The sequence below is a fragment of the Prionailurus viverrinus genome, chromosome C1 (genome assembly GCF_022837055.1).
Source record: "Prionailurus viverrinus isolate Anna chromosome C1, UM_Priviv_1.0, whole genome shotgun sequence".
In the NCBI taxonomy this organism is placed as follows: Eukaryota; Metazoa; Chordata; class Mammalia; order Carnivora; family Felidae; genus Prionailurus; species Prionailurus viverrinus.
This window is the reverse complement of record NC_062568.1, coordinates 141684634-141711429: the sequence shown is the minus strand read 5'-3', so window position 1 is coordinate 141711429 and position 26796 is coordinate 141684634. Positions and strand designations below refer to the sequence as shown.

General features: G+C 34.4%; 1 protein-coding gene across 1 annotated transcript in view; it reads right to left on the bottom strand.

Annotated features, from left to right (window-relative positions):
• Positions 1–26796, bottom strand: part of COL24A1 (collagen type XXIV alpha 1 chain) — a 410128-nt gene that overhangs the window by 369737 nt on the left and 13595 nt on the right. The window contains exons 4-6 of the mRNA XM_047871498.1: positions 17100–18451; positions 8913–8966; positions 6040–6093 (exon numbers count right to left, since the gene is read on the bottom strand). Of these exons, the coding sequence (XP_047727454.1) occupies positions 6040–6093; positions 8913–8966; positions 17100–18451 (1460 nt within the window). The remainder of the gene's footprint in view (positions 1–6039; positions 6094–8912; positions 8967–17099; positions 18452–26796) is intronic.

Below are 26796 nucleotides of genomic sequence, written 5' to 3'. Positions count from 1 at the left end.
AACTTAAAATAAGCCATTATATATACATATATATATATATATATATGTATATATATATACACACACATATACATATATGTATGTATGTTATATATATATGTATATGTATGTTGTATACAACATATACATATACATATGTTGTATACAACATATGTAGCAAATATATATATATATGTATATATGTTATATATACAACATACATATACATAACAAATATATATGTATATATATATATTTGTATATATATATTTGTTATATTTGAGCCTCATGTTAACCAAAAAGCAAAATCCTATACTAGACATACAAAAAACAATAAGAAAGAAATATAGGCACAATACTAAATAAAGTCATAAAAACACAGAATAGAGCAAGAGAAGAAGAAACAGAGAGAAACTACAAAACAGTCAAAAAACAATAGGCAACAAGTACATACCTATCAATAATGACTTTAAATGTAAGTGGATTAAATACTCCAATTAAAAGACATAAAGTAGCTGAATGGATATATAAACAAGAACCATCTATATGCTTGCTGCCTATAAGAGACTCACTTCAGATATAAAAACACACAAAGAATGAAGGTAAAGGGATGGAAAAAAAAATTTCCATGCAGATGGAAACCAAAAGGAAGCTGGAGGAGCTATGCTTACATCAGACAAAATGGACTAAAACAAAGACTATAGTAAAAGACAAAGATATTACATAATGATAAAGGGGTCAATCCAATAGGAGGGTACAACATTTGTAAATTTTTATGCATCCAACATAGGAGCACCCAAAGATACAAAACAAATTCTAATAGATTTAAAGGAAGAAGTTCACATTAATACAATAGACTTTAATACCCCATTTACATCAATGGATAAATTATGCAGATAAAAAACCAATATGGAATCACTGGCCTTTAATGACACATTAGATCAGATGGACTAAATAGATATATACAAAACATTCTATCCGAAAGCAGCAGAATATATATCCTTCTCAGTGCACATGGAATATTCTCGAGGATAAATCATACATTAGGTCACTAATCAAGTCTCAATAAGTTTCAGACTGAAATCATATGAAACATCTTTTCTGACCACAAAGATATGAAACTAAAAATCAATTAGAAGAAGAAAATGGAAAAGTCACAAATATATGAAAATTAAACAACATGCTACTGAATAACCAATGTGTCAATGAAGAAACCAAAGGAGAAATTTAAAAATGCCATTAAAATACAAATACAACTTACCAAAATCTATGGGATGCAGAAAAATCAGTTCTAAGAGGAAAGTGCATAGTGATACAGGCCTACTTCAAGAAACAAGAAAAATCTCAAACTATCTAACTTTACATTTCAAGGAACTAGAAAAAAAAAGATCAATGAACTAAGAGCTGGCTCTTTGAAAACATAAATAAAATTGGCAAACCTTTAGCTAGACTAACTTGGGAAAAAAGAGGGCTCAAATAAAATTTTTTAAAAAGGAGATTTACAACTGATATCACAGAAATACAAAGGATCATAAGAGACTACTATGAACAAGCTACTACTATATACAAGCAAATTGGCCAACCAAAAAGAAACGGATAAATTCCTAGAAAAATACAATCTTCCAAGGCTGAATAATGAAGAAATAAACTTTTGAATGTGTTGATTACCAGCAAGATTAAAGCAGTAATCAAAACCCTCCCAACAAACAAGAGTCTAAGACAAGACAGATTCATTGGTGAATATTACCAAATATGTAAAGAAGAGTTAATATCAATGCTTATCAAATTCTTCCAAAACGAAGAGGAGACAATGCTTCCTAACGCATTTTACAAGGATACTACAAAAAAAGAAAACTACAGAAAAATATCCCTGATGAACATAGATGCAAAATCCTCAACAAAATACTAGCAAACTAAATTCAACAATAAATTAAAGGGATCATCAAGTGGGATTTATTCCATGGATGCAAGGATGATTCAACATCTGCCAATCAATCAATGTGATATACCACATTAACAAAATGAAGGCTAAAAATCAAAGATCATCTCAGTAGATACAGGAAAAACATTTGACAAATTTCAACATCCATTTATGATAATAACTTTCAACAAAGTGGGTATAGAGGTAATGTACCTCAACATAATAAAGCCATGTATAACAAACCTAAGCTAACATCATATTAAAGGGTGAAAGGATGAAAGTCTTTCCTCTAAGATCAGGAACAAGACAAGGATGCCCACTACTACTACGTTTAGCTCAACATAGTATTAGAAGTTCTAGCCATGGCAATTAAGCAAGAAATAGAAATAAAATGCATCCAAACAGAAAGGGAATGGGGAGCCAGGTCGGCTCAGTGGGTTGAGTGTCCAACTCTTGATTTTGGCTCAGGTCATGATCTCACAGTTTGTGGATTTGAGGCCTGCATTGGGCTCTACACTGACAGTGTACAGCCTGCGTAGGATTCTCTCTCTCCCTCTCTGGCTGCCCCTTCCCTACTCATGCTCTATCTCTCTCTCTCAAAATAAATAAATAAACAAACAAACAAACAAACAAACATGAAAAAAAAGAAGAAAGGTAAGAAGTAAAACTATCACTATTTGAAGATAATATATTATATATAGAAAACCTGAAAGACTCAACTGGAAAACTGTCAGAACTAATAAATTTAGTAAAGATGCAGGGTAAAAACCAATATACAAAAATCTGTTGTATTTCTATACACTAACAAAGAACTATTAGAGAAATTTAAAAAGCAATCCCATGTATAATTACATCAAAAGGAATAAAATATCTAGGAATAAATTTAACCAAGGAGGTGAAAGAACTGTATGCTGAAAACTGTAAGATATTAACAAAAGAAATTGAAGAACAAATAATGTAATATATTCTGTACAAATGGAGTGAAAGAATTCATATTATTAACATTAATATTAAAATGCCCATAGGGGCACCTGGGTGGCTCAGTCAGTTATGCACCTGACTCTTGATTTTGGCTCAGGTTATGATCTCACAGTTTGTGATATCAAGCCCTGTGTTGGACTCTGTGCTGACAGTGGGGAGCTTGCTTGGGATTCTCTTTCTCTTACTCTCTTTACTTCTTGCCTGCTTTCCCTCCTTCTCTCCTTCTCTTTCAAAATAAATAAGCACACATAAATAAATAAATAAATAAATAAATAAATAAATAAATAAATAAATAAATAAATAAATAAAATGTCCATACCCAAAGCAATCTATAGACTCAATGCAATCCCTATCAAAATTCCAATGACACATTCACATAAATAGAACGAATAATCCTAAAATTTGTATGGGACCTCAAAAGACCATGAATAGCCAAAACAATCTTGATAAGAACAACCAAGCTGAAGGTATCATGCTCCCTGATTTCAAACTATATTAAAAAAGTATGATAATGAAAACAATATGGTATTGACATAAAAAAAGTCACATAGATCAATGGAATGGAATAAATAGCCAAGAAATAAACCCATGCACATATGGTTAATTAACTTATAACAAAAGAGGCAAGAGTATACAATGGGTAAAAGATAGTCTCTTTAATAAATGGCCTTGGGAAAAGTGGACAGCCATATGCAAAAGAATGACATTAGACTACTCTCTAATACTATACACAAAAATAAACTCAAAATGAATTAAAGATTTTAATTTAAGACCTGAAACCATAAAACTCCTAGTAGAAAATATAGGCAATAAGTTCCTTGACATTATTCTTGGCAATTTTTTTTAGATCTGACTCCAAAAGTGAAGGCAACAAAAGCAAAAATAAACAAGTGGAAATACATCAAATTGAAAACCTTCAGCAAAGTAAATCATCATAAAAATTAAAAGACAACTTACTGAATTGGAGAAAACATTTCCAATTTATATACCCTATAAGAGGTTAATATCCAAAATATATTTTAAAAACTCACAAGGATGTAGAGAAAGGGAAACCCTCTTACCCTGTTGGTGGGAATGCAAACTGGTACAGCCACTCTGGAGAAGAGGTTCCTTAAAAAACTAAAATTAGAACTACCCTGTGACCCAGCATTTTCACTATTAGATACCTACCCAAAGGATACAAAAATACAGATTCAAAGGGGTACATGCATCCCAATGTTTGTAGCAGCATTATCAACAATAGCCAAACTATGGAGTGGGTCCAACTGTCCATCGACTGATGAATAAAGAAGATATGGTATACATACATAATGGAATATTACTCAGCGATCAAAATGAATGAAATCTTGCCATTTGCAACATGGATGGAGTTAGAATGCATTATTTTAAGTGAGATAAGTCAATCAGAAAAAGACAAATGCCATAAGATTTCAGTCATATGTGGAATTTAAGAAACAAAACAGATGAACATATGGGAAGGGGGGAAAAGAGGAGAGAGGGAAACAAACCACAAGAGACTCTTAATGATAGAGAACAAACTGGGGATTGATGAAGGGAGATGGGTGGGAGATGGTCTAGATGGGTGATGTAATATCCACTGGGTGCTGTACATAGTGATGAATCCCTGAATTCTACTCCAGAAAACAATATCGCACTACATGTTAACTAAAATTTAAGTTAAAAAAAATAAGAGGGGTAGAAAGTGGGAAAAAAAACACCCATACAACTCAACATTGAAACAAAACAGTCAATTAAAAAATGGACATAGGATCTAAATAGGAACTTTTTTTTTCCAATAAAGATATACAGATGACCAACAGGCACATGAAAAAGTGCTTAACATCACTAGTCATCAGGGAAATACAAATCAAGACGACAATGACTTATCACTTCACACCTGTTGGAATGGCTATTATCAAAAAGACAAGAAATAACTAGTGTTCATGAAGATGTGAAGATGGGAACTCACATGCACTGTTGGAAGGAAGGTAAACTGGTGCAGGCATTATGGAAAACAGTATGGAGTTTCATAAAGAAATTAAAAATAAATAAGTTATGGAGATGAAAAATACAGCTAAGGGAATATAGTAATAATATAAAGTAAAAGTAAAAATAGAACTACCATATGATCACACCTGGGTGGCTCAGTCGGTTGAGTCCAGCTCTTGGTTTCGGCTCAGGTCATGATCTCATGGTTTGTGAGTTCAAGCCCCAGATCAGGCTCTGTGCTAACAGCACAGAGCCTGTTTGGGATGGATTCTCTGTCTCCTCTTTCTTTGCCCCTCCCCTTCTCTCTCTTTCTAAATAAATTCCAAAAAATAAAAAAAAAAAAACTAAAAAAAGAACTACCATATGATCCAACAGTTCTACCTCTGGGCATTTCATCAGAAAAAAAATAATAACACTAATTCAAAAAGATAAATGCACCCCTATGTTCATTGGAACATTATTTATAATAGCCAAGATATGAAAAGAACCTAAGTGTCTAACAATGGATGAATGGATAAATAAGATGTGGTATAAACACACACACACACACACACACACACACACACACGCACAATGGAATACTACTCAGCCATAAAAATAAATGGAATACTACCATTTGTGTTAACATGGATGGACCTTGAGGGCATTATGCTAAGTGAAATAAGTCAGACAGAGAAATACAAATATTATATGATCTCACTTATACGGGCAATCCAAAAAACAGGTGAAGAAACAAAACAAAATTTATGGATTCAGAGAACAGAGTGGTGGTGGCGGGGTAGAAAGGGGTGTTGCCAAATGTCCAAAATGAGTAAAGGTGTTGGGAGGTACACACTTCCAGCTGTGAAATAAATAGGTCATGGGGATGTGATGTGTGGCATGGGGACACAGTCAATGGTACTGTAGTGCATATTCGAAGGTTGCCAGGAGAATAGATCATGAAAGTTTTCATCATAAGAAGAAAAAATACTTTTGGTAACTTATGGTGACAGATGGCGGCTGGACCTACTGTGGTGATCATTCGCTGTGTGTACAGGTGTCGACTCATCATGCTGTACACTTAAGATAATATAATATTTATGTCAACTATGTTTCAATTTTAAAAAGAGTTAAAGACCTTCTTTAATAATGTCAGGAAAATAACATGATACTCACTAGTCATCACTCACCTTTGGACCTGGTAATCCAGGTAACCCAGGATTTCCATGTGGCCCTGGTATGCCCTGCAAATAGTAAAAAAGGTCAGATCGATCTTAGAACAGATACAAATAACAGTCAGTTATAACTGACTATAAAACAGTTGTTTTAGATACAAATAACAGTCAGTATAAATATTTCATAGCATAATTTAATTAAAATGAATGTTACCTCTTTTTTTTTTCCACAAAGCTTTTTTAATTTTTTCTGAGATGTTGGATTGTTCAGTCTTGGAAAGGAGAGCTACACTAGAGCAGTACTACAGTTTCTGTCTTTTGATTCAAAACACTGTCTTGAGGTGTTTACCTCCTTTATTTTTCACCCCTATCTCCAGCCATACCGCATAGTGCTACTTCTAGAAGCTATGCAGAGTAAGAAGCCTAAAAACAAGGAAGTGCAAATGGATACTCCAGTCAACATGTGTTAACCCTTTCTGTACTTGAGTTTTTACTTATGCCATTATGTATCTCTTAAAGACTCATTTCATTTAACTTTACCCCCTACAGCTGCCCAAATCATTCTTCAAGTGTCAGCTAGATCCCACCTCAGTTTTATTTATTTTATTTATTCTTTTATATAAATAAATATTATGTGGGGCTTGAGCTCACAACCCTGAGATCAAGACCTGAGCTGAGACCAAGAGTCTGACACTTAACCAACTGGGCCACCCAGGTGCCCCCCCCCCACCTGTTTTTTAAATCCTAGATATACCATGATAAAGTGATTTCTCTTTCTTACTAGCTTTCATAGAAATTGCTACATGTAAAGTTAACTTGTACTTAACTGTATATCGCTTTAGGACATTTATTTGACTGTTCTAATCTGTTATTTAAATATTTTATTGCCCTTTTAACTACTTTATGACATGTGCCATTTAGTTCTAGGATTAAAAATTTTTTGAAAACGGACTGTTTTTAGTATTACCAGTATAGCACTTGGAACATATTAGACACTCAATAAATACTTGTTGGTTTGAATTTAATAATTGCTTCTATTTATTGAGTGCCTACTATATGTAAATAACTGCGTTAATGCTTTACATTTCTTATTACTAATCCTTATGACAATCCTGCAAGGTGGCTATTTTTACTCCCCTTTACAAGTGAAGAAACTTAAGCTTATGGAACCATCAAGTGGAGGAACTAAGATCCACCTCTAGAAAACCTTCCAGGTCTCCAGGCCCCCTACACTCATTCGGGTTTGGTACCCACGTCTCAGCTCTTCAGCCATACCTCTATCTTAACATATAACATATAGTTAGTAATTACTTATTTTTCTGTCTTTTCAACTCTGAATTAATAGAGCATCGTGTTTCAGAAAGGAAAGGGGTGTCAGCAATGGCAATATTGGAGGTATATCTAGCAAGGCTAAAACTAAGGAAAACAATTAGATTTTATGATATGTCATTTGCAACCTTCAAAAATTATTAGATTAAATTATTATTAAAATAAATTTTAATAAAATAGATGGAAAAATTTATGGGGCTTTACACATAAGCATTGATGTAGGGCCACGGCATAAACTATTATTTTATAAAGTTCAATAGGGCAACAACAGTGAGCTAGGACAAAAACTAGGAAAAATTAATAACAGTGAAAGTTTGAGGTTTTTTTTTTTTTTTGAAAAGGGATAATGGTTTGGTTGTTGCCACATGAGCTAAAATCTAGGGAGAGAAAAAAATGTGAAGTTGCAAGTTTTAAGTTAAATAATGCAATGGAGATAAAATTAGGAACACAAATGTAATAATTAGCCTGGAGAAGAGGAATACTGTTCCTTCCTTAAAGAAAGGATTAGACAAATAAGTGAAAAAAATAGATAGAAATGAGGGAAGGAAACTGGTGTACTATGAGAATAGATGGAGACTCAGACTGAAGGTCTTGCTGTAGGAGAACAGCCTCAGGAGTGGATAGAGAATGGGATTGGTACGGAGAGAGATCCAGTCCCCAGAAAGGTGGGATCCAGACAGAGAGCCAGAAGGATGGAAATGGTCTGCCGGCTATGGGAGAGTGGGCGTGTGGATGAGAGACTGTAGGAGGAATGTGATAGGTCAAGTATAGAGAAGTGAAACAAATGTGTAACCGCAGCTACAGCCAGTGAGCGTTCGTCTGCGCCTTCTTGTCCGTATGAGGACAGGAGTTGACTGTGAATATGGACGACTTAAAGTAATATTTCAGGACGCTTTTTCACTATACTGTGTGTAAGATAGACAAAAATCGGGACAGAAAGTGGATTATACACGGCATGTGCATCTATCTTTATAACACACGGTTGCAGTTCCTTTTCTGGCTCTTGGAAGAATTTCTGTTAGTGAAAGTCCACATTTATTTTTTAGGTTTGAAAGAAACAAATTTTAACACAGCAGTAAATCTTTTGTTGGACATGTGTAATGTGAGAAACCACTGCTGATCCTTAAGGCAGCTTTTTCCTCAGGTTAATTATTTTTCTAGTCAGTAGCTCCAGCATTTTCCACGATGTAATCCAGGAATGTACTATTTTAAGGCAACCCACTCCTCTTCATTTCCCAAAGCAAATGAACCCCGCCTCGAACTATCAACTACCCATGAGATCGCTTTATAACTAAGAATAATGTTACAAGTAGCACTAATTTATAAATTTGATAATCCTTCTTAGGCAGGTTCACAGAGAGTGCCTTGGCTGGGTGTTTACATTCAAATAAACAAGCTGCACGTGTTCCTGAGTTTCTCTTGAATTGGCAAAGGTAGACTAAGTTTGAAGACCCAGGCAGGTTTCCAAAGGAAGTACATACTGTACGATGCTGGGGAAAAAAACATACTGCAGTGTTACTAATTCTAACAGCAGTGGGACACAGAGCCTATTTACTCACCCGTGGACCTCTCCTTCCTGATGGGCCTGGGATGCCTGCTGGACCAGGTGGACCCTTGGAAAACAAATGCCAAGATGTTAGGCACAATTATAGACACATCTTTTCTCACAAGACTTATTAAGATTCCCACTTTAGGGCTTTGTTTTCAGTCCCCAGTTCCCAGCTGATGATGATTTTAAAGTAATATGAATCCCCTCACCCTAATCAGCAGGGGTGAGAGTTGAAACTCAAGTGTCCTCTTTAATCTGGCCAGAAATGGCCATAGGAAGTCTGTGACTTATGGTTACAGCCACTGTATCTGGCTTTTACAGGAACCATAACTAGTAGTTTTGTGGGTAAGTTTTACCTAAATTTACTTTTACTACTGAAGGCAGAATTCAATTTAGGGTTGGGAGACCAACAACTACAGGTCGTTTCAGACACATTTCAAAAGACTTGCCCGGAAAAATTAAAGCACTGACTATGTTGTGTTCTCTTAAAAGACTTATAGCAAGGATCTGTATAACGTGTTAAACTGTTATGAGATCCTTCTTGTATATTCAGTAATAAATCTGCCTTGCACCAAGTATAGCATACCAGGAGTTCAGTCAGAGACTTAAATGGTTTGCAAAACAAAGTAAGAAAGCAAACACTGATCAATTTTTAAAGCATTCTGATTAAATATACTAAATAATATTAAATATATTAAATATGTTAAGTAATATTGAATAGGAAGAAGTAGTTTCCTTCTTTACTTCCTCACGTGATGACTTATGTCGTCTTTTTTTACTTTAACAATCAACTGGGGCAGAATAAATGTTCATTTGAGACGTGGTTAACATATGCATTCATTCATGTTGCATTCACTTAATTGTTGCAGAGCACTCTGCTGATATGGAATTATTCTTGGTGTCTCTAGAGCATACACATATTCCACTTTACAAATATTCATTCAAGGTTGCATTAAAAATAGCATGAATGTTGAAATTCGGCATATCAAGGTTAAAGTGCTGGCCTTAGCATTAACAGATAGCATGGCCTAAGAGCCTTGATTTTATGCAGCATTTTTTTCTCATTCCTCATTCTGATATTATCTATTCTTCAAAACTTTCTCCTTTTTTTTAATATTACAGCTGCTTTGAAGTTTTCTAATCCTCTTTATATTTTTCAAGCTGACCATTTTCCTTTGATTGTATTTTTTCTTCTCCCATGCCCTAACTTGATTTAAAAAAAAAAAAACAAAACTATTTATTTATTTATTTTGAGAGAGAGAAAGATAGTGCAAGTGGGAGAGGGGCAGAGATGGAAGGACAGAGAGAGAATCCCAAGTAGGTTCTGCACTGTCATTGCAGAGCCCAATGCGGGGCTTGAACTCAACAAGCTGTGAGATCAATACCTGAGCTGAAGTCAGATGCTTAACTGACTGAGCCACCCAGGCACCCCAATAAAACCTTTCATATATCTCCTAACATTGAGACAGAAGTACTATTTCCATTCAACCTCAGACTGAGGGCATCCGCCTTCCTGAACTGTTCAAATACTTTAACAGCTATCATTATATCACTAACGTCCATCAAAAATTGACTTTCACTTATTTTTTTAAAAAACTGAAATCCTTTTCACAATTCTGGTTCTGTTGTTATAATCGGAAGTGAACAGCTATCTATTTGAAGTCCCAAAAAATAAGAAAAATGAAAAACTAAATGGAAAATTAAAACAGAATGTCTAGTTTGGTTTATTACCCCATGACACTATATTACAACAAAAGAAAACAGTATTCCAATTACATAGAAAAGGTAATTAATATTAGATACCGGGCAAGAAAGAAAGTCTATTTTATGTCATGATTGAAATATTTGAATTATTTAATAAGCACTGTATAAAAATCAATTTTAACTTCTTCACAAATTTGCATTTTCAAATCACTGAGAATAGATTAATAGGGATTTCTACAAACCAGGGAAGAAATTTGATTTTATACGGCATGACTTGTTTGATGAAAATAAGTGATTTTCTATAAATAAAGTTAAGTACTAAAAATGGCACTTTAACTTTGAGGTTATTGGTTATTAAGAGAAAGGGATGCCTGGGCTCAGTTGTTGACCATCTTGATTTTGGCTTAGGTTATGATCTCGTGGTTCATGTGATCTAGCCCTGCTTCAGATTCTCTCTCTCTCTCTCTCTCTCTCTCTCTCTCTGCCCTTCCCCCTCTCACACATGCCCACTCTCAAGAATAAATAAACTTTAAAAAAAGTTAAAAAAATAAAAAGCATAATTCCATGAAAAGAGTAACAGTTTTGCAATTGTCTAATCTAGGTTCAAATCAGGCCTCAATGATTTACTAGCTGAATGACCTTGGACAAGTCAGTTACTCTTTCTAAGCCTTAGTTTCCTCATCTTTAAAATACTGATGATAAAGATCTACCTTTCAGTTATTGTGATCATTAAAGATACTGTATATAGAATAACTACCACTATGGCTGAGAAATAGTAGTTAACCAGTAAACTATAGAATAATGAATTTTTTAAAGGTATACATGGTGCACAGTAAGCACTCAATTAATGTTAGTTATAATATTATAATTACTAGGGGTTTTTTGTTTGTTTGTTTGTTTTAGATAGAGTGCACATGAGTGGGGTAGAGGGCAGAAAATCTTACTCAGGCTCCAGCTGAGCCTGATGTGGGGCTCAGCATGGGGCTTGATCCCATGACCATGGGATCTCAACCTGAGCTGAAATCAAGAGTCAGGTACTCAACCAACTGAGCCACCCAGGCTACTAAGGTAATTATTATATATTATCAAATATATAATTGTCTTAAATATATTCACTAGACCAAAACTTCTAAAAGATAGTAATGCCTGGTCAATTAATCTTGGGAGTCCTGCATCTAAAATTCCTTTTAAAAATTCATTCACTCATTCATTCATTCACTCATTCGATAAGCATTAGTAAGCATCAAGCCCTCCGACAGCTTCGAGTCTAGAAAAAAGACACACGTTAACAGATAAGCACATAATTATACATTTTACTTAGTGATATGAAAGAAGAGAACAAGCAAGCAACAGAGAGATTAACATAGCTAGTGCACCTAATTTATTTGTGGTATCAGAGGAGGCTTCTCTGAGGAAGTAAGTGCTCATACTGAAAATATGGATAAGAGTTAGAAAAGAGGAGAAAGTAAAATTCCAGAAAATAGGAATAAAATGAACGAGGGCATGAGTAAAAGGAAACAAACAAAAAGCACAGTCTTATTGAAGAAGAAAAAGAACACTCAGGGAGAGTAAGAGAAAGTGGCACAAAAGGAGGCCGCAGAGGTAAGCAGGGGCCAGATCACACACCACTGTACAGGTTATGATAAAAAGTCTTTCATTTATTCTAAGTGCTTTATTCTTCTGCCACTGAAGAGTTTAAGCAGCTAACTGAGGTGATCTGCTTTGTGTTTTTAAAAAGATCACTAGAGAATTTACATAAAACATGGCAGAATGAAAACATTTTTAAAACTACCCTCCATCCCTCAAAACCCACTGAAAACAACAAAAACACTGAAAGAAAAAAAAAATCATCTCCAACGAAACCAGGAAAGGACCGCAACCACAAACCACAAAATATGAAGATTATTTTCCAAATACTGAGAAACTTTGCGGTAAGGAAAGATGTTGAGAGATGACCAGAAAAAAAAAAAAAAAAAACCTCCTCAGATTTCAAATCTTGAACAGGCTACAGATATCTAAAACTATCAGTCTTGAATGTTCATCTCAAAAATCCTTTGATTACACAACGATGAGGCTTAAGGGAATGAGAAAGCCACAGTAGATATGATTAATGATCCAGTGAAGACACAGCTTCAAACAGCCAAGAGTAAGAAAGGTAGAACTGAAGAGGAGGAACCCATCATTGTTATGATCTACAACCAAACCTCCTAACCTCAGAAGATGTCTGGTGGGGACAGGGGGTAAAGACAGGAGCATAAATCATCATATTGGTTCTTAGAGGGCCTATGAAATAAAAGATTTCATAACAAATTGTACATGAAAGTAAGAGGAGATACGTCTCTGGATAGAGGACAAAATAAATATAATAAGATGATGTTTAAAGGCAGCAACCTAAAGTTGACACTGTGTACCACTCCACCTTAGTTCCCTCTGCTTCTCCCTATGCTATTCTAAAACAAATAGTGCCCCAGTTAGAGTTGCCTTTATTTTATTTATTTTTTTATTTTATTTTTTTAAGTTTATTTATTTTCAGAGAGACAGCACGAGCAGGGGAGGGACAGAGAAAGAAGGAGAGAGAAAGAATCCTGAGCAGGCTCCATGCTGTCAGCACGGAACCAGAGGTGGGGCTCAAACTCACGAACCATGAAATCAGAACCCCAGCCGAAATCAAGAGTCAGATGTTTAACTAAATGAGCCACTCAGGTGCCCCAGAGCTGCCTTTATTTTAAAAATGGCTAATAACCGAAAGAAACCAGCCAGGGGCCTTTACATACTTATTGAGGGGAGGGGAAAGTATGAGGACAGAAACATAAATTAAAAGTAGATGAAAATTATTTACCAGAAGAGGAATTACTTCATGCAACAGAGAAAAAGTCCAGTCATATAGTTCACTATAGATGCAAAGGATTTCAAGATGCCATGTTTCTATAAAAAGAGAGGTCAAAGAAGAGTTATAAGAAATAAAAATAACAATGAAGGTAATGAAATGTGAACCAGAAGAGTTTAAGAAATACATGAAAGAGAAAAAAGAAACCAGTATAGATGAAAGCCATGTCTGATACCATAAAAACTGATTAAATACAATTTAAAAATCAATGAAGGAATGTGAGTGCAGAGTAACTGAATTCACATGAAACAAAATAGAAAAAGCAGTCACACATACATGCTTGTAGAGAAAATGATAATGTCTATCATCACAAAGGACATCCTGAAGAAGAATGTGGAAAAATGGAAAAGAAAAATATTTGAGGATATAAGGGGAGATGTTTCTATAATCAAATAAAAATAACCTTCATATCAAAGGCATACCAGAAAAAAAAACTCATACAGACTGATATAGGTTTAATAAACTTCAGAGATGATGAAAGAACTGTACGGGCATATGAAAGAAGAAATGGTCACCTACAGGTAGGAAAAATCAGGCTGGCCTGAGACTTCACATGGTAACATCTACTTCAAGAAGTGGTGCAACAATCCCTACAAAGTTCATTATTTCTTCATCATTCACACTTTCATTAGCTTCCTAAAAAATCTACCTTTAGTCTTCTACATTATGCTGAAGTTGGACTCACAAAGTTGACTTTCCCATCAGAAGAGCTAATGCATTTCTTCCACTTTTTCTCAGTCCTCATCCTTTTTGACTTCTATGTAGCTTTTGGCACTGCTGATCAATTTTTTCTCAAAACTCTCTTCTTGGGCTTCTGTGACAGCACACTATATACTTCTCTCCCATCTGACTGTTCATTCACACTTCTGCTTTTTTTCTTCCATAATCCCAAAGTGAACATTCCCCACGATTTGACTCTTGACTCTATGCCAAACTCCTTTCTTTGAAAATTATCCAACCCTACACCTTCAGCTATGATATTGATAGGAAGACTCCTGAATCTACATTCTTATCATGATCTCTCTTTTTCATTTCAGCTTCTTCAACTTTTCCAAAGGCTGACTGAATTTTCAATAGTACCTGAAATGTTTTAACTTAACTTCCTCTCCTAAAATCGACTTCCTCTCTTAGTTACTAATTTTAGTAATGGTATTACCATTCTCCCAGTCCACAGACTTAAAACTTTAAAGTCATCTTTCTCTTCCTTTTTGTTTTGTCCCTAGGTCCAATTAATTTCCCATATATTTCTTCAAAATATCTCCTGAATTCTACCTTTCCTTTGCATTTTCACATTTTCCTAATGTCTTAGTTTTGTAACATCAAGATGATAGTGGGAACTTCCTGTCTGCGCTGGGCACTACTAACAGACTGACTTCTCCATTAATATCTCTGCTTAGAAACCTACAAAATTCCCCATGAGAATGAGATAAAGTAAGAACTATCAGTTTGATAATTAAGACTCTCTACAATCTGACAACATCTATCTTGGGTCTTATCTTTGTCCAACAATAGTCAGTCTAACATCATGAGAGAATTTAAGCTTTAGAGGCAAAAAACGTGAATCCTGGCTCTGTCATTTATTAGCAATGTGGTTATGAGCAAGTAAATTGACTTTTCTGGGTTTCAGTTTCTTCACCTGAAAAAATGGGGATAATAATTCCAACCTCACCAAGTTATTTTAAGATAATGAATTTAAAGGGCATGGTCAAGCATCTGTCACAAAGTAAAAACTCACTAAATGATAGCTATTATGCTGCTTTTCCTATTAAAAAAAATAGGTTCATTCCTTTCACCTATCAAATTATATCCATTCTTTGAGGCCTACATTATAACTAATTTGTCCACAAGACAATTCCGAATTATTCCGAACTATTCCAAGCTATTCCGAACAGCTCAGCCTTAAGCGATCTTTCATAGGGATCACCTCAGAAAACACTTCTCTTGCTTTTGAACATTTGTACTTTATGCACTTAGTTTGTAAGCTCCTTCTGAGCAGTGACTGTGTTATCCATACTTTGTGTTCCTGCTTTTCCCATAACAGAAACTAAGTAAATATCTGTTAAATATTACTGCTTCATCCACCAATATTGAAATGACTAGTTTGGGACTTATAGAAGAGATTTATGCTCATCTCATCATACTGAAGAAAGTAAATGGCTTCCGTAACTATTTGCTTAATATGACCTGCCCAGTGGCTCAATTTTATTACTAATATGTTGATAATTAGTTGCTATCACTGAAAAGAATTTCTCTATATGTTATTCATACTTTATTTTAAGACATTTAAACATTCACTCTAAGAGTTGTTCAATACCTATCAAGTCATTTCAAGCAAGAACCACAAAGGAAACATAAGCTAAGCAAGTGACATCATCTTCTCCCATCCAATGGCTTCTGAACTAAAACAATGACTCAAATTTTATTTTCATAAAATAAAGAAATACTTTAATATATATTTTAGTCTGCTTGTGATTAAAAATATTATTTTCTAAACACATAAAAGTTGATTACTTAACATATACAAACATAAAAGGCAAAAACATAATGTTTCTAATGTGATTTTTTTAACGTTTACTCATTTTTGAGACACAGAGAGAAACAGAATGTGAGTGGGGCAGGGGCAGAGAAAGAAGGAGACACAGAATCCCAAGCAGACTCCAGGGTCTAAGGTGTCAGCACAGAGCCTGACATAGGGCTCGAACTCACAGACCATGAGATCATAACTTGAGCTGAAGTCAGACACTTAACCAACCGAGCCACCCAGCTCCCCCCAATGTAATTTTAAATAGCTTAAAATGGGTTTTAAATGATTTATAAATTTTTCAAATGCTCATCTGTAATTACACCTACACAACGAAAGAATTTCAGAGCTAAAAACATCAATCTATTATCGTATAGTTTTGTTTATACATTATCAAATAAGTGATTTGGCTGTTTGCTTGTTTTTTTCATTGAATAGGCTGATGAGCTCTTAGTTACTTTTTGTATTAGGTAGATGGAGCTTTTATTAATCTGTAAATGTAAATTAACTATACCATTAAAGATGTAATGAAATATGTTACATTTAGAACAATAATGTAAGGTTTTGTTTTTTACCAGGCAGTGATTCACTACAAATTATCTCTAAAGTAAATTTTACTCTCTATTTTAGTTCATTTGATATTATTTTGCTGAAAGAAGTGTTTAATGATTATCAATTAATTTAATTGATGTATTTAACGTGTTTTTCTTTAGTGTACTATAACTTTTATATCCTTCTCTTAACATGACTGTGTATAAGTCTATGGTTTTTTTATAAAGAATGCTAATCCAAATTCAGCAGTTGAATTCTTGGTTGAATTTCAACTGAACAAGAAAAACATATAGCTTACTCACCACTTTATCAGAATTAAGTAACCTTTCAGCCTGCCAATATAAACAACAAAAAATATAATATTTAAGCCAACACTGCATTCTGGCTGGATGCATTATAGTAACCGTAAATTCATCACTATAGCCAGGATACATGTCTGAAACAGACCTGATCTATTCTGTATTCTTCAGTCTAGTGATTTTTGATAAGTTAATGCATTAAGACAGATTTAAAAAACAACAACAACAACTTACGGGAGGTCCAGTGTCCCCTTTTGGCCCTCTCAGATTCTCCATTTCGAGCATTGTATTAAGATCCTCATAATAATAATAATAATCATAAAGGTCAGTCTCATAGCTATTTTCGATGGGATAGGTAGCATCAGGATCAATTTCACCTTCCTTCCTTAGGTCAAGGTGATTGTCCACAGATGGCTCATCTGTCACTCTGTATAAGGTTGTGTTTAAAATCTGTTGCAGTTCCATGAGTTCATTAGTGTGTAGATTTGCTGTGATAGCTTTCTTGAGATTAGTAATTGTTTCTTGTTTTATATGTGGAAGAATAGATGATATCTTCTTAAATGGTGACAGACCAGTTAGTTTATCATTATGTTGTGTGACATTGTCGGATACATTTGAAAAAGAACTAAATTTCTCCTTGCTATTTGTTTTCGCCTTTTTGAGATGATGGGTCATTGACAGACTTAAATTTGTCTGAGTATGTTCCTCAGTGATCATTTCTTTGTCTTGAATCCCATGGTTTACAAGATCCACAGCAGAAACATTCCTTGAATGAAGAGAAATGAATTGAGATTTTGATATTTGGTGTTCTTGTTGCTTATGGACTGTTGCAGAATCATTATTTATGATATTTGGAATGTTTTTGCCTTTGGTAAATGTGTCCTCAGACAGCACTTTTTCACCAAATTGTTTGGGCAAGGGAGAGTTTTCCAGTATCTCAGCTGGTACGATGGTTGTATGAAGATGGTTTGTCTCAGGGTGACAACGATGTTTCACATATCTACAATAGTTTGCAGATGCTTCTGCAGAAGGAATAATATCCAACTGACATACTATTCCTTCAAAATGGACAGAACTATTATTCATACTTCCTAGTGTAAACACACTGTTAGAATCAAAAGTCTGGACTTCCAAAAGAGTCTCTCTGCTAAAATATTTCTTTCCACACTCAACAGACATTGAAACAACTTGGTTTCTAATAGTAATGGCAAAGAAGTGCCATCGCTCATCATGAACACTGTAGTTGAAAAACACAGACTGCTTTCCTCCAAGGTATACTACTAATTTTTTAGGTAATAATTGCACTCCTAATTGCAGTCTATTTTTATTTCTAATGCTGAAGAGAAATGCATTGTTTACTCTATGTGACTGTAACCCAATTAATATTGTAAATGGCTGTTCTAAGTTGAATGGTAAAATTTTCATGAGAGGTGACTCAATATAAGCATCATTTGTTAAAATGACACCTGATTCTGTTAAATGGACCCCCTGAGGTAATGGTGTAGATGATGATGGTACAGCAGTCACTGATGATGAGTGTCTTACATCTTTGTCTCCAAGGCCTAGTTGATGAAGAATATCTATGCCTGGAAATTAAAAAGAGAGAGAGAAAGAGAAAGAGAAAGAATCTTACTCTTATGCATTCAGGTGTTCATATGAATGTTTGAGTATGAGAAAATATTCCTTGTCTGTATCAACAGTAATCCCTAAAATAAGCATGCTCTATCAATTTCCAGTTCATGAGAAACATGGGGAGGAAGAGTAAAATGTCATACTCAGTAATTTGAAACACACACACGTAAGCACATACTAATGCGTGCATACATGCACACACACACACACACACACACACACAACCTATATTCCTAAACCTAAAATTTAGTAAATGCTGTCTCATTTTTCTCAATCAGTTAAGGAATCATATTTGTTACTCCAATGAATATTACTTCTTTAATTTGGAACTTAAAATTTTATGACTTCTAAGTTAAAGAGAAACTGGGGACACAGTTACAAAAAGAAATTTATAACTTGAAAACCACTGTACAAATTAAGTTCACATAATCTTTTAAACTATAATTTTTCAGGTTTTTTTCCCTGATAGCCTTCTGGAAATTTACAAGTTACACAAGAGTTCTCCCTGTGCCTAATACTGTAAGGGTGTGCTACACATAAAGTATTCAGTCACCCTGATATCTCCTGGACAAGCAAACTTAAATTCCTATTGTTGATGATTACCATACTTTTTCTTTCCCTTCCAAGTTTCTCTTGCTTCTGTTATTTTCTCAGTCCTCCAAGGTAATTTTTATCAAAGCAATTTTTAGACCCTTTCCAATATTTGTTATATAATATGAAATATAGGTCATATATAACATAAACTTTATATATAGGTTGTACATAATATAAACTTTATATAATAATGGCTTTTTTCTGGTTTATTTTCATTGCAATGTTACTAATAGTATACTGTTTATCTCCCCTATCCAATTATAAACTCTTGGAAGACAGATTCTGTGTCTAATTAATTATTGGATATCTACTATTCTTGCCTTGCAAAGAGTTCTATAATTTCTAAATGAGTGAATTTGCCCCACCAGGATCTTATCAGATGTCGCATTTCTTTCTATAGTCTTATAAAATTAAATACAATTTGTGAAGAATGATGAATCCTGTATTAGAGATATAGAACAGTTTAGTCAGGCACAGGATCATTATTATTTTGGGTGTTATAAATCTCCTACCTGTAACTTTGTATATATGTAATCATTTCTAACAAGAAATGTCAAAGAATATGAATCCATAACTGTGATAAGTAAGAAAAAAGCTTTTGTAGATTAGCCAAAAAAAAGTGAATTATCTTAGTTTTTCCTTTATAGGAAATTAGTAGATATTCGATAATTCATGTTTATCACAAATAGCAAAAATAATAGCAAATACCACTCATGCATAATCTAGCAATACAATTAAAATGTTTTCTCACCAGAGAGCTTTATAAAATACTCAGGTGTTTTATTTTAAGGTTATAACAACCATCATTTATAAAGCAGTCATAGTTTTATAATAGTTTCAAATGTTATAAATGTTTGTATCTAAAACAGTATGACAGTGTCTCTTAAACTTTTCCACCAAAACATTCCTAACATCAGTTTAGAATTATATGTGTCTCCAGGAATTTGGAGGAATATTTTAAAGAGGCCCCATAAAAATAAAAAAAAAAAATCTTTGATTTCTCATGTTTTACAATTATAATTTAGGAAAAACTTTAATTTTTCTCTATAATACGGCTATCTTTGTTTTAATATATACATGAATTACCAGTGAAATCAGTTAACTATCCCCATCCTCAATCTTCATTGAAAATTTATATTCCTGAAACAACTGTCTGCTTAGTCGGTGACTCTGAGTATTCTTGCACAATGGTTTCTGCCTCTAAGAAGGTGCATATCTCAATCTGAGAAGTAATCTATGTTAGAAACACTGCTCCTTTGAAAATCACGACACTTAAAGTGTATATAATCATATATTTTGTGAAAGTTATCATTATAATATGCCAAATAGGCTATCCTTACACAAAGGAAGTACCATATTTATGTGGCATGATATCAAGGGCTTCTCCTTACCCAAAGAAATAACCCCTGCTATATACTGCCTCAAATTTCTGATTCCATTAAAGGAAATATCACTGGAAAGGATATTATTTGAAACCTGTATTATATATACATGTGTGTGTGTGTGTTTAATATTTCATATATTTTCCTTCAATTCTAATTTAGAGTTTTTATAACAAATAGCTGAGATTTTTAAAAAGTCAAAAGTCTTTGAGAATTTGCTATTCATAAGTTTCTTGTTATCAAACCATCTTTCCATTCCTGAAATAAAAGCTACTTGATGGTTATATGTTACTCTTTTGATACCTTGCTGGATTCTTGAAGAACGACGTATGTAGAATCATTACATCAATATTTACAAGTTAAGACTGGTCTGTTTTTTCTCATATTGTACTACCTTTATCAACTATAGTATTGATTCATTATTTTCTATGACCTAGTTTTAGTAGGATTTATTAGGCTAAGTTTTAAAAACAGAAAGTACAAATTAGACACCATTCTCTAATCACAATGCTAACAAGTTAGATTTTAATAACAAAATCAGGAAAAAAAAACCAAAACCTTTAACTGGAAAATTTAAAGATTTTCTCCTAAATCATTGGGGTCATTGGGAAAATACAAATAAAAATTACACAGTTTTTAGAAAAATAACAAAAATTAAAATACTACATACCAAAATCTATGGGATATAGCTTAAGAATTATATTTTAGATAGATTTGTATTTTTGTTCTGTTATCTTTAAAATGATAAAAATACACAATGTCCCTAGTCCTCTTTATTTAGACATATCTATTATTTCTTTCCTATGGATAGTGTTTCCTTTTCCTTTTTTCTCCCTTCCTCCCTTTCTCTTACTATCAGAATTAGCTTCCTAGTATTGACTTTTTTATTATTAAATATCTTTATAGTACTTTTTATTTGATTTATCAGCTTTGGATAATATTAATTCCCAGCCAGCTTCTACATATGAGCCAATCAGCAAACTTAATATACTTCCTGTCTTTTTTCCCTCTTCCCTTCCCATTTATCAGTGATTGGACCATTCCTACATTTGTATGGCATTTATATTCAGTTCTGTTCCCAAATTTTCTTCTTATACAGCCAGTCTTTGTAATCGTTATCTCAGTTATTTCCTTTTTGATGAAGTTTATCCTCTATTAGTCTCCTCAAGAAGCGTTCATGGAAAATTTCCTGGATATTTGACTTTTTAGAATTGTTTGTTGGTAGCCTCGTATCTTAAGTTTCACTGGATATAAAATTCTTTGCTGATACTTCCTTTGAATATCTTAGAGATATGATTCCACTGTCTATTGGTGTGGAATGTTAGGAAAGAAAAGTCTGAAGTCGGCTAATTTTATCTCTCTAAATGACTCATTTTTTTTTTTTTTTTTACCAACATGCCCCAAAGAACTGTTCTTTATCTTTGAAGTAAAGTGCAGATTTTATTAGGATATGGCTTCATATTGACCATTCTGGATAAATGTTTCCAGGCATATAGATGCCCATTTGTTGTTTAGATTCAAGTTTAGTTGTTGTTGCTTGCTTCAGCAAAGTTTTCATGAATTACATCCTTGAATATTCTATTTTATAGTTTTGGTTTTCTTCTTCAAAAATTCCTATTATAATAATGTTTAATCTCCACTGCTGTCTTCTGTGTCTGTCATTCTTTGTAATCTCTTAAAATATGTTCTTTATCTTCAGTTCTGTTTGGTTTTCTCACTTCTGTCTTTACCATGTTTCCTATAATGTCTAATCTCTCTTTGTGTTCCTTCCAATTTCATCTTGATTCATAAAATTGTTTTCCTACGACATCTTTTTCTGAGTTCTACAAGCTCACGATTCATATCCTTTTAATGTCTTGCCATCTCTTCCTTCTCCTGAGTTCTTATATTTCTGTTTTATGATCTTCCTTCATAGAGGTGATTTTTTTTTATGTGTACATTCTCATTTTGCTCCTTTCTCCTATATCTTCCTTATTGTACCCTTCTATTTAGTCTGTTATAGTTACTTTTAGTTACTTATTATTTCATAGCCCAACAATTTATAGAAGGATGCTGGGGAGAAGACAGAGGGCCATGCCTTCCAAATCTCAAAACCCAAAGGGCTCTTTCAGCATTACCAGAGTTTCCTTCTCAAATGGCTTTTTGATATACCTAGCCTTTTCTCTGAACCTTCTAGCAGAACTTCTATAGCCAGCCTAGCTGGCAACACTTTACTCTCCCTCCTCTCTATCCATTCTCATTTGTATATGCTTCAGAATGAAGCCTTCACCTTAGGAAGTAGATTTGTGCATGTTTTGGGATCTGTCCCCACTGGCCATTTAGCTACTATGTGTGCTTCTTGAGCCCGGGCAGCTTCTGTCCACCCCAGTTCCTGTAGCACTTGTTTCGTACAAGGGCTAAAGGTGAAATATTTCAGGGTATGCTCCTCATCTTTAGGAAGTGTGGTTATGCTGGCATTTATATGCTTTTGTCAGCATATTTTGAGTTTGCAAATATTATCAGTCCCCTAGTTTTGCTGAAAATGGAGTTTTCAGGGTTATTATTTTATTAATTTTTTTATGATATCTAGAAATGGAAGTAAGAAGATAATATCTCATGGTTTCAAGTTTATACACTCCAAGTATATACCTATTTCACAGATGAAGAATCTGAGGCCCAGAAAGATTAAATAACCTGGTCAACATCACACAGCTGATAAATAGTAGAAATGGATATGAGTCCAGTCAGTATAGCTTCAAAGTTTCTAATCTTTGCCTCATCACACTGCCTTACAGGCAATGTGTTCTCCACATCACCTCACATTTCCTTTGGCAAGCCTCAGGAATTAATCATTATTCCCACAGAATCTCACAGTGGGGAATATTCTGTAAGTGGCCACCAGAGTTGGTATCTGAGTGCATTTCTAAATGTTAATCCAGTTTTTCACTTTCAAATCTTAGTGTGAATATGTTTAACAAATGCTTTGAGCAGATATTGATGGGAGAACAGAGGACTCTTAAGGATAAAAGGCACAGATGAGAGGGGGTGGGGAGAATAGGAGAAAGACTTCTGTCAGAGAACAGACTCTTCATTGTTAATTTAGGTCTGGCCCTTGATATCACCAAATTGCAATTCGGAGGTTAAATTTAGATAATTGGTACCAGTGAATATAGCAAAACAAACAAATAAACAAAAAACTTACTTGTCTATAATAAATTACTTGTTTCATGAGTGGCCCTAACCGCATAATCAATCCAGTTTGTGTCATACAGGAAATCAGTTACTTTTTAAAGAATATTGATATCTTCATTAAGTGCTTTGCATTTTTTTCATTAAGAATTTTTTTTAATTTTCATTTATTTTTTTTATTTGAGTATAGTTGGCACACAACGTTCCATTAGTCTCCAGTGTTCAACATAACGATTCAACAAGTCTGCATGTTATGCTGTGCTCACCATATGTGTAGGTACCATCTGTCACCATACAATGCTGCTACAATACCATTATATTCCTTATGTTGTGCCTTTCATCCCCGTGACTTCTTTTCCACGGGAAGCCTATACCTGCCACTCCCCTTCGTCCGTTTTGCCCATCCCCCCACCCCCCTTCCCTCTGGCAACTATCAATTTGTTCTCTATATTTATCAGTCTGATTCTGAGTTTCGTTTGTTTATTCATTTGTTTTTTGTTTTTAGATTCCACATGAGTGAAATCATATGGTATTTGTCTTTCTCAGTCTGACTTATTTCACTTGTGCTTTACATTTTTTTAAGGAATAAAAATAACAGCAGCATTTATTAATTCTACATACCAAGCACTGGTCTCACAACTTTATTAAGCCACATAATTCTCACAATAACCCTACGAGGTAGGTACTATTGTTAACTCTGACAGTTATAAAAACTAGGTCACAGAGAATTTAAATAACTTTCCCAAGGTCACCCAAGTAGGATGTAGAGGCAGAATTTGAGGCAGACAGTCCTCTGGACCCAAATTCTCAGCATGGCAACTTTAAGGAATGCATATGTCCTCTAACAGCAGAACTGATTCTCAAACAGAGAATAAATCATGGTGTCACCAAGACAACACTTTACTCTTTTTACTGTAAACACCAAGCCTAATGACTTCATCCAAAACATGATTTCAATAACCACACATGCTGACTCACAAACTTCTCTTCTGGACTGGCATATCCAATTGCCTACTGAATTTATGCAATAGAGATTAGATGTCCTGCAAGCACTTCTAACTCAACATATTTTCCCCCAAATCTGTTCCTCTTACTTTAGTGCCTCTCTCACTGAAGAGCCCCACTATCAAACCACTAGCCAGAGTAATATTTTTATAGTGTGAATTATATCATGCCACTCTCCTGAACCAAATCCTCCAATGGCTTCCCGTTGCAGTAAAAATACAATCCAAACCCTTTCCATGGTGTTATGAAACCTATGCCATCCGCTCCCTTCTTACCTTTCTTGATCTCATCTCTTTTCATTTCATCCCATCTAACTTAGTACCAGCCACACTGGTCTTTTCTTATTCCTTAAAACCACTAACCTCATTTTGAATTCGTGGTATTTGCACTTATTATTCTTTGTGTTTAGAATGCTCCAAACCTTTAGTTCATTCAGATCTAGGCTCAGATGTGACCTCTTCAAAGAGGTCTTCCCTGACAATAATATCTAAAAGATAAAATAGTCATCCATCTGGCCCCAGTGATTCTCCAACATCTTACTTACTATGCTTAATTTTTTCTTCACAGCACTAAAAATTTAGGGAGACATAATTAATAAATATATGACATATATATAAAATCATATATATCACATTACATATGCGTATACATTATATATCACACTATATATGTATACATGGTCCATGAGGGTAGTACTTCATCTTGTTTTACTGTTATATTCCAACATATAGAATAATGACTAAAACAAAGTGGGTCCAAAGTATTGTTTGAATGAATGAATCAATCAATCAACCATCTAACGCAGAAACCTGGCAATCACCATTGATACTTCCTTTCCACCCATTCTCCATAGCTATTTAGTCATCAAGTCCAATACAAGCCTTAGTTAAGCTCTCTTTACTCTTAGATTATCATATTAGGCTCCTAATAGATTTCTCTGCCTCTTGTAAGACACCCTTATCCAATCTGTCATCCACACTGCTGCCAGAAAAACCTTTCTAAAATACAGAACAAAATGAACATTTAGTTCACGACACTGCTTCCTATAACACCTCGGTGGTTCTCACAGCTTTTAGTACAAAACTCAAATTTCTTATTTCAACCCTCAGACTCTTAGTGATCTAATCCCTGCCTGCATTTCTAGTCTCGCATTTCTAGTCTCGCATCTCATGCCTTCCTAACAAGCTTTCTTTTTTTTTAATTTCTGCTACATGTCAAAGGTGATCAAACCTAAAAGATCAAAACAGGAAAGTTTAGAATGTAGGAAAAAAGGATCACTCTCAGCAGGATAGTATACTAGAAATAAAAGGGAATCATTAAACAAGGAATGAAGTATCCATGGTCTTTCAGCCTTGTGGATATCCTGTTTCAAAAAACCTTTTTACCATTCTCCATCTCCTCAATCTTTCATTAAAGGATTATGGCTTCATTTTTTTAAATGTTTGTTTAGTTTTGAGACAGCAGGGGAGGGGCAGAGAGAGAGGGAAACACAGAATCTGAAACAGGCTCTAGGCTCTAAGCTGGAAGCTCAGAGCCCAATGTGGGGCTCGAACTCATGAACTGCGAGATCATGACCTGAGCCAAAGTCTGATGCTTACCCGACTGAGCCATCCAGGCACACCCCTTCTTTTGTTAATGTTTTAGGACTTCATTTTAAAATAAGTTTCTCACTGGTATTCATATGAAATGGTGAGTCTGTGACACAGTTGATGAGGCTGAGTAGATTGGCAAATTTAAGAATATCCTTATAACTGTGAGTGGTATGGTGGTTTTATTGCAAACTGTCAAGTTATACAAGTGAATCATTGGGACCCCCATCTTGATTTCACTTTTTCAAGTCCTCCCACCCTCTCCACTATGGCACCCAAAGCCTATAGGCTACTTGTGTAGTAAAAAATTTAACCTTGCCCAAAGAACAGGCATGTTTGTTCTTCGCTCCTAGGGTGTACTCTCTTAATCTCTTGAATATCTTGTCTGATAAAAATATTTTTGTTTATCTGAGGGTTGTGGACCACATAAGATAGTCCCATAATGTGATTTATAGTAAGAGCTTTGGTCATGTGGCTCCAGAGGGCCTGGAGACTGAGGTCAGCTACATGGGCAGTCCACCACGTCTACATGACGGTGCCCCAATAAAGACTCTGGACATA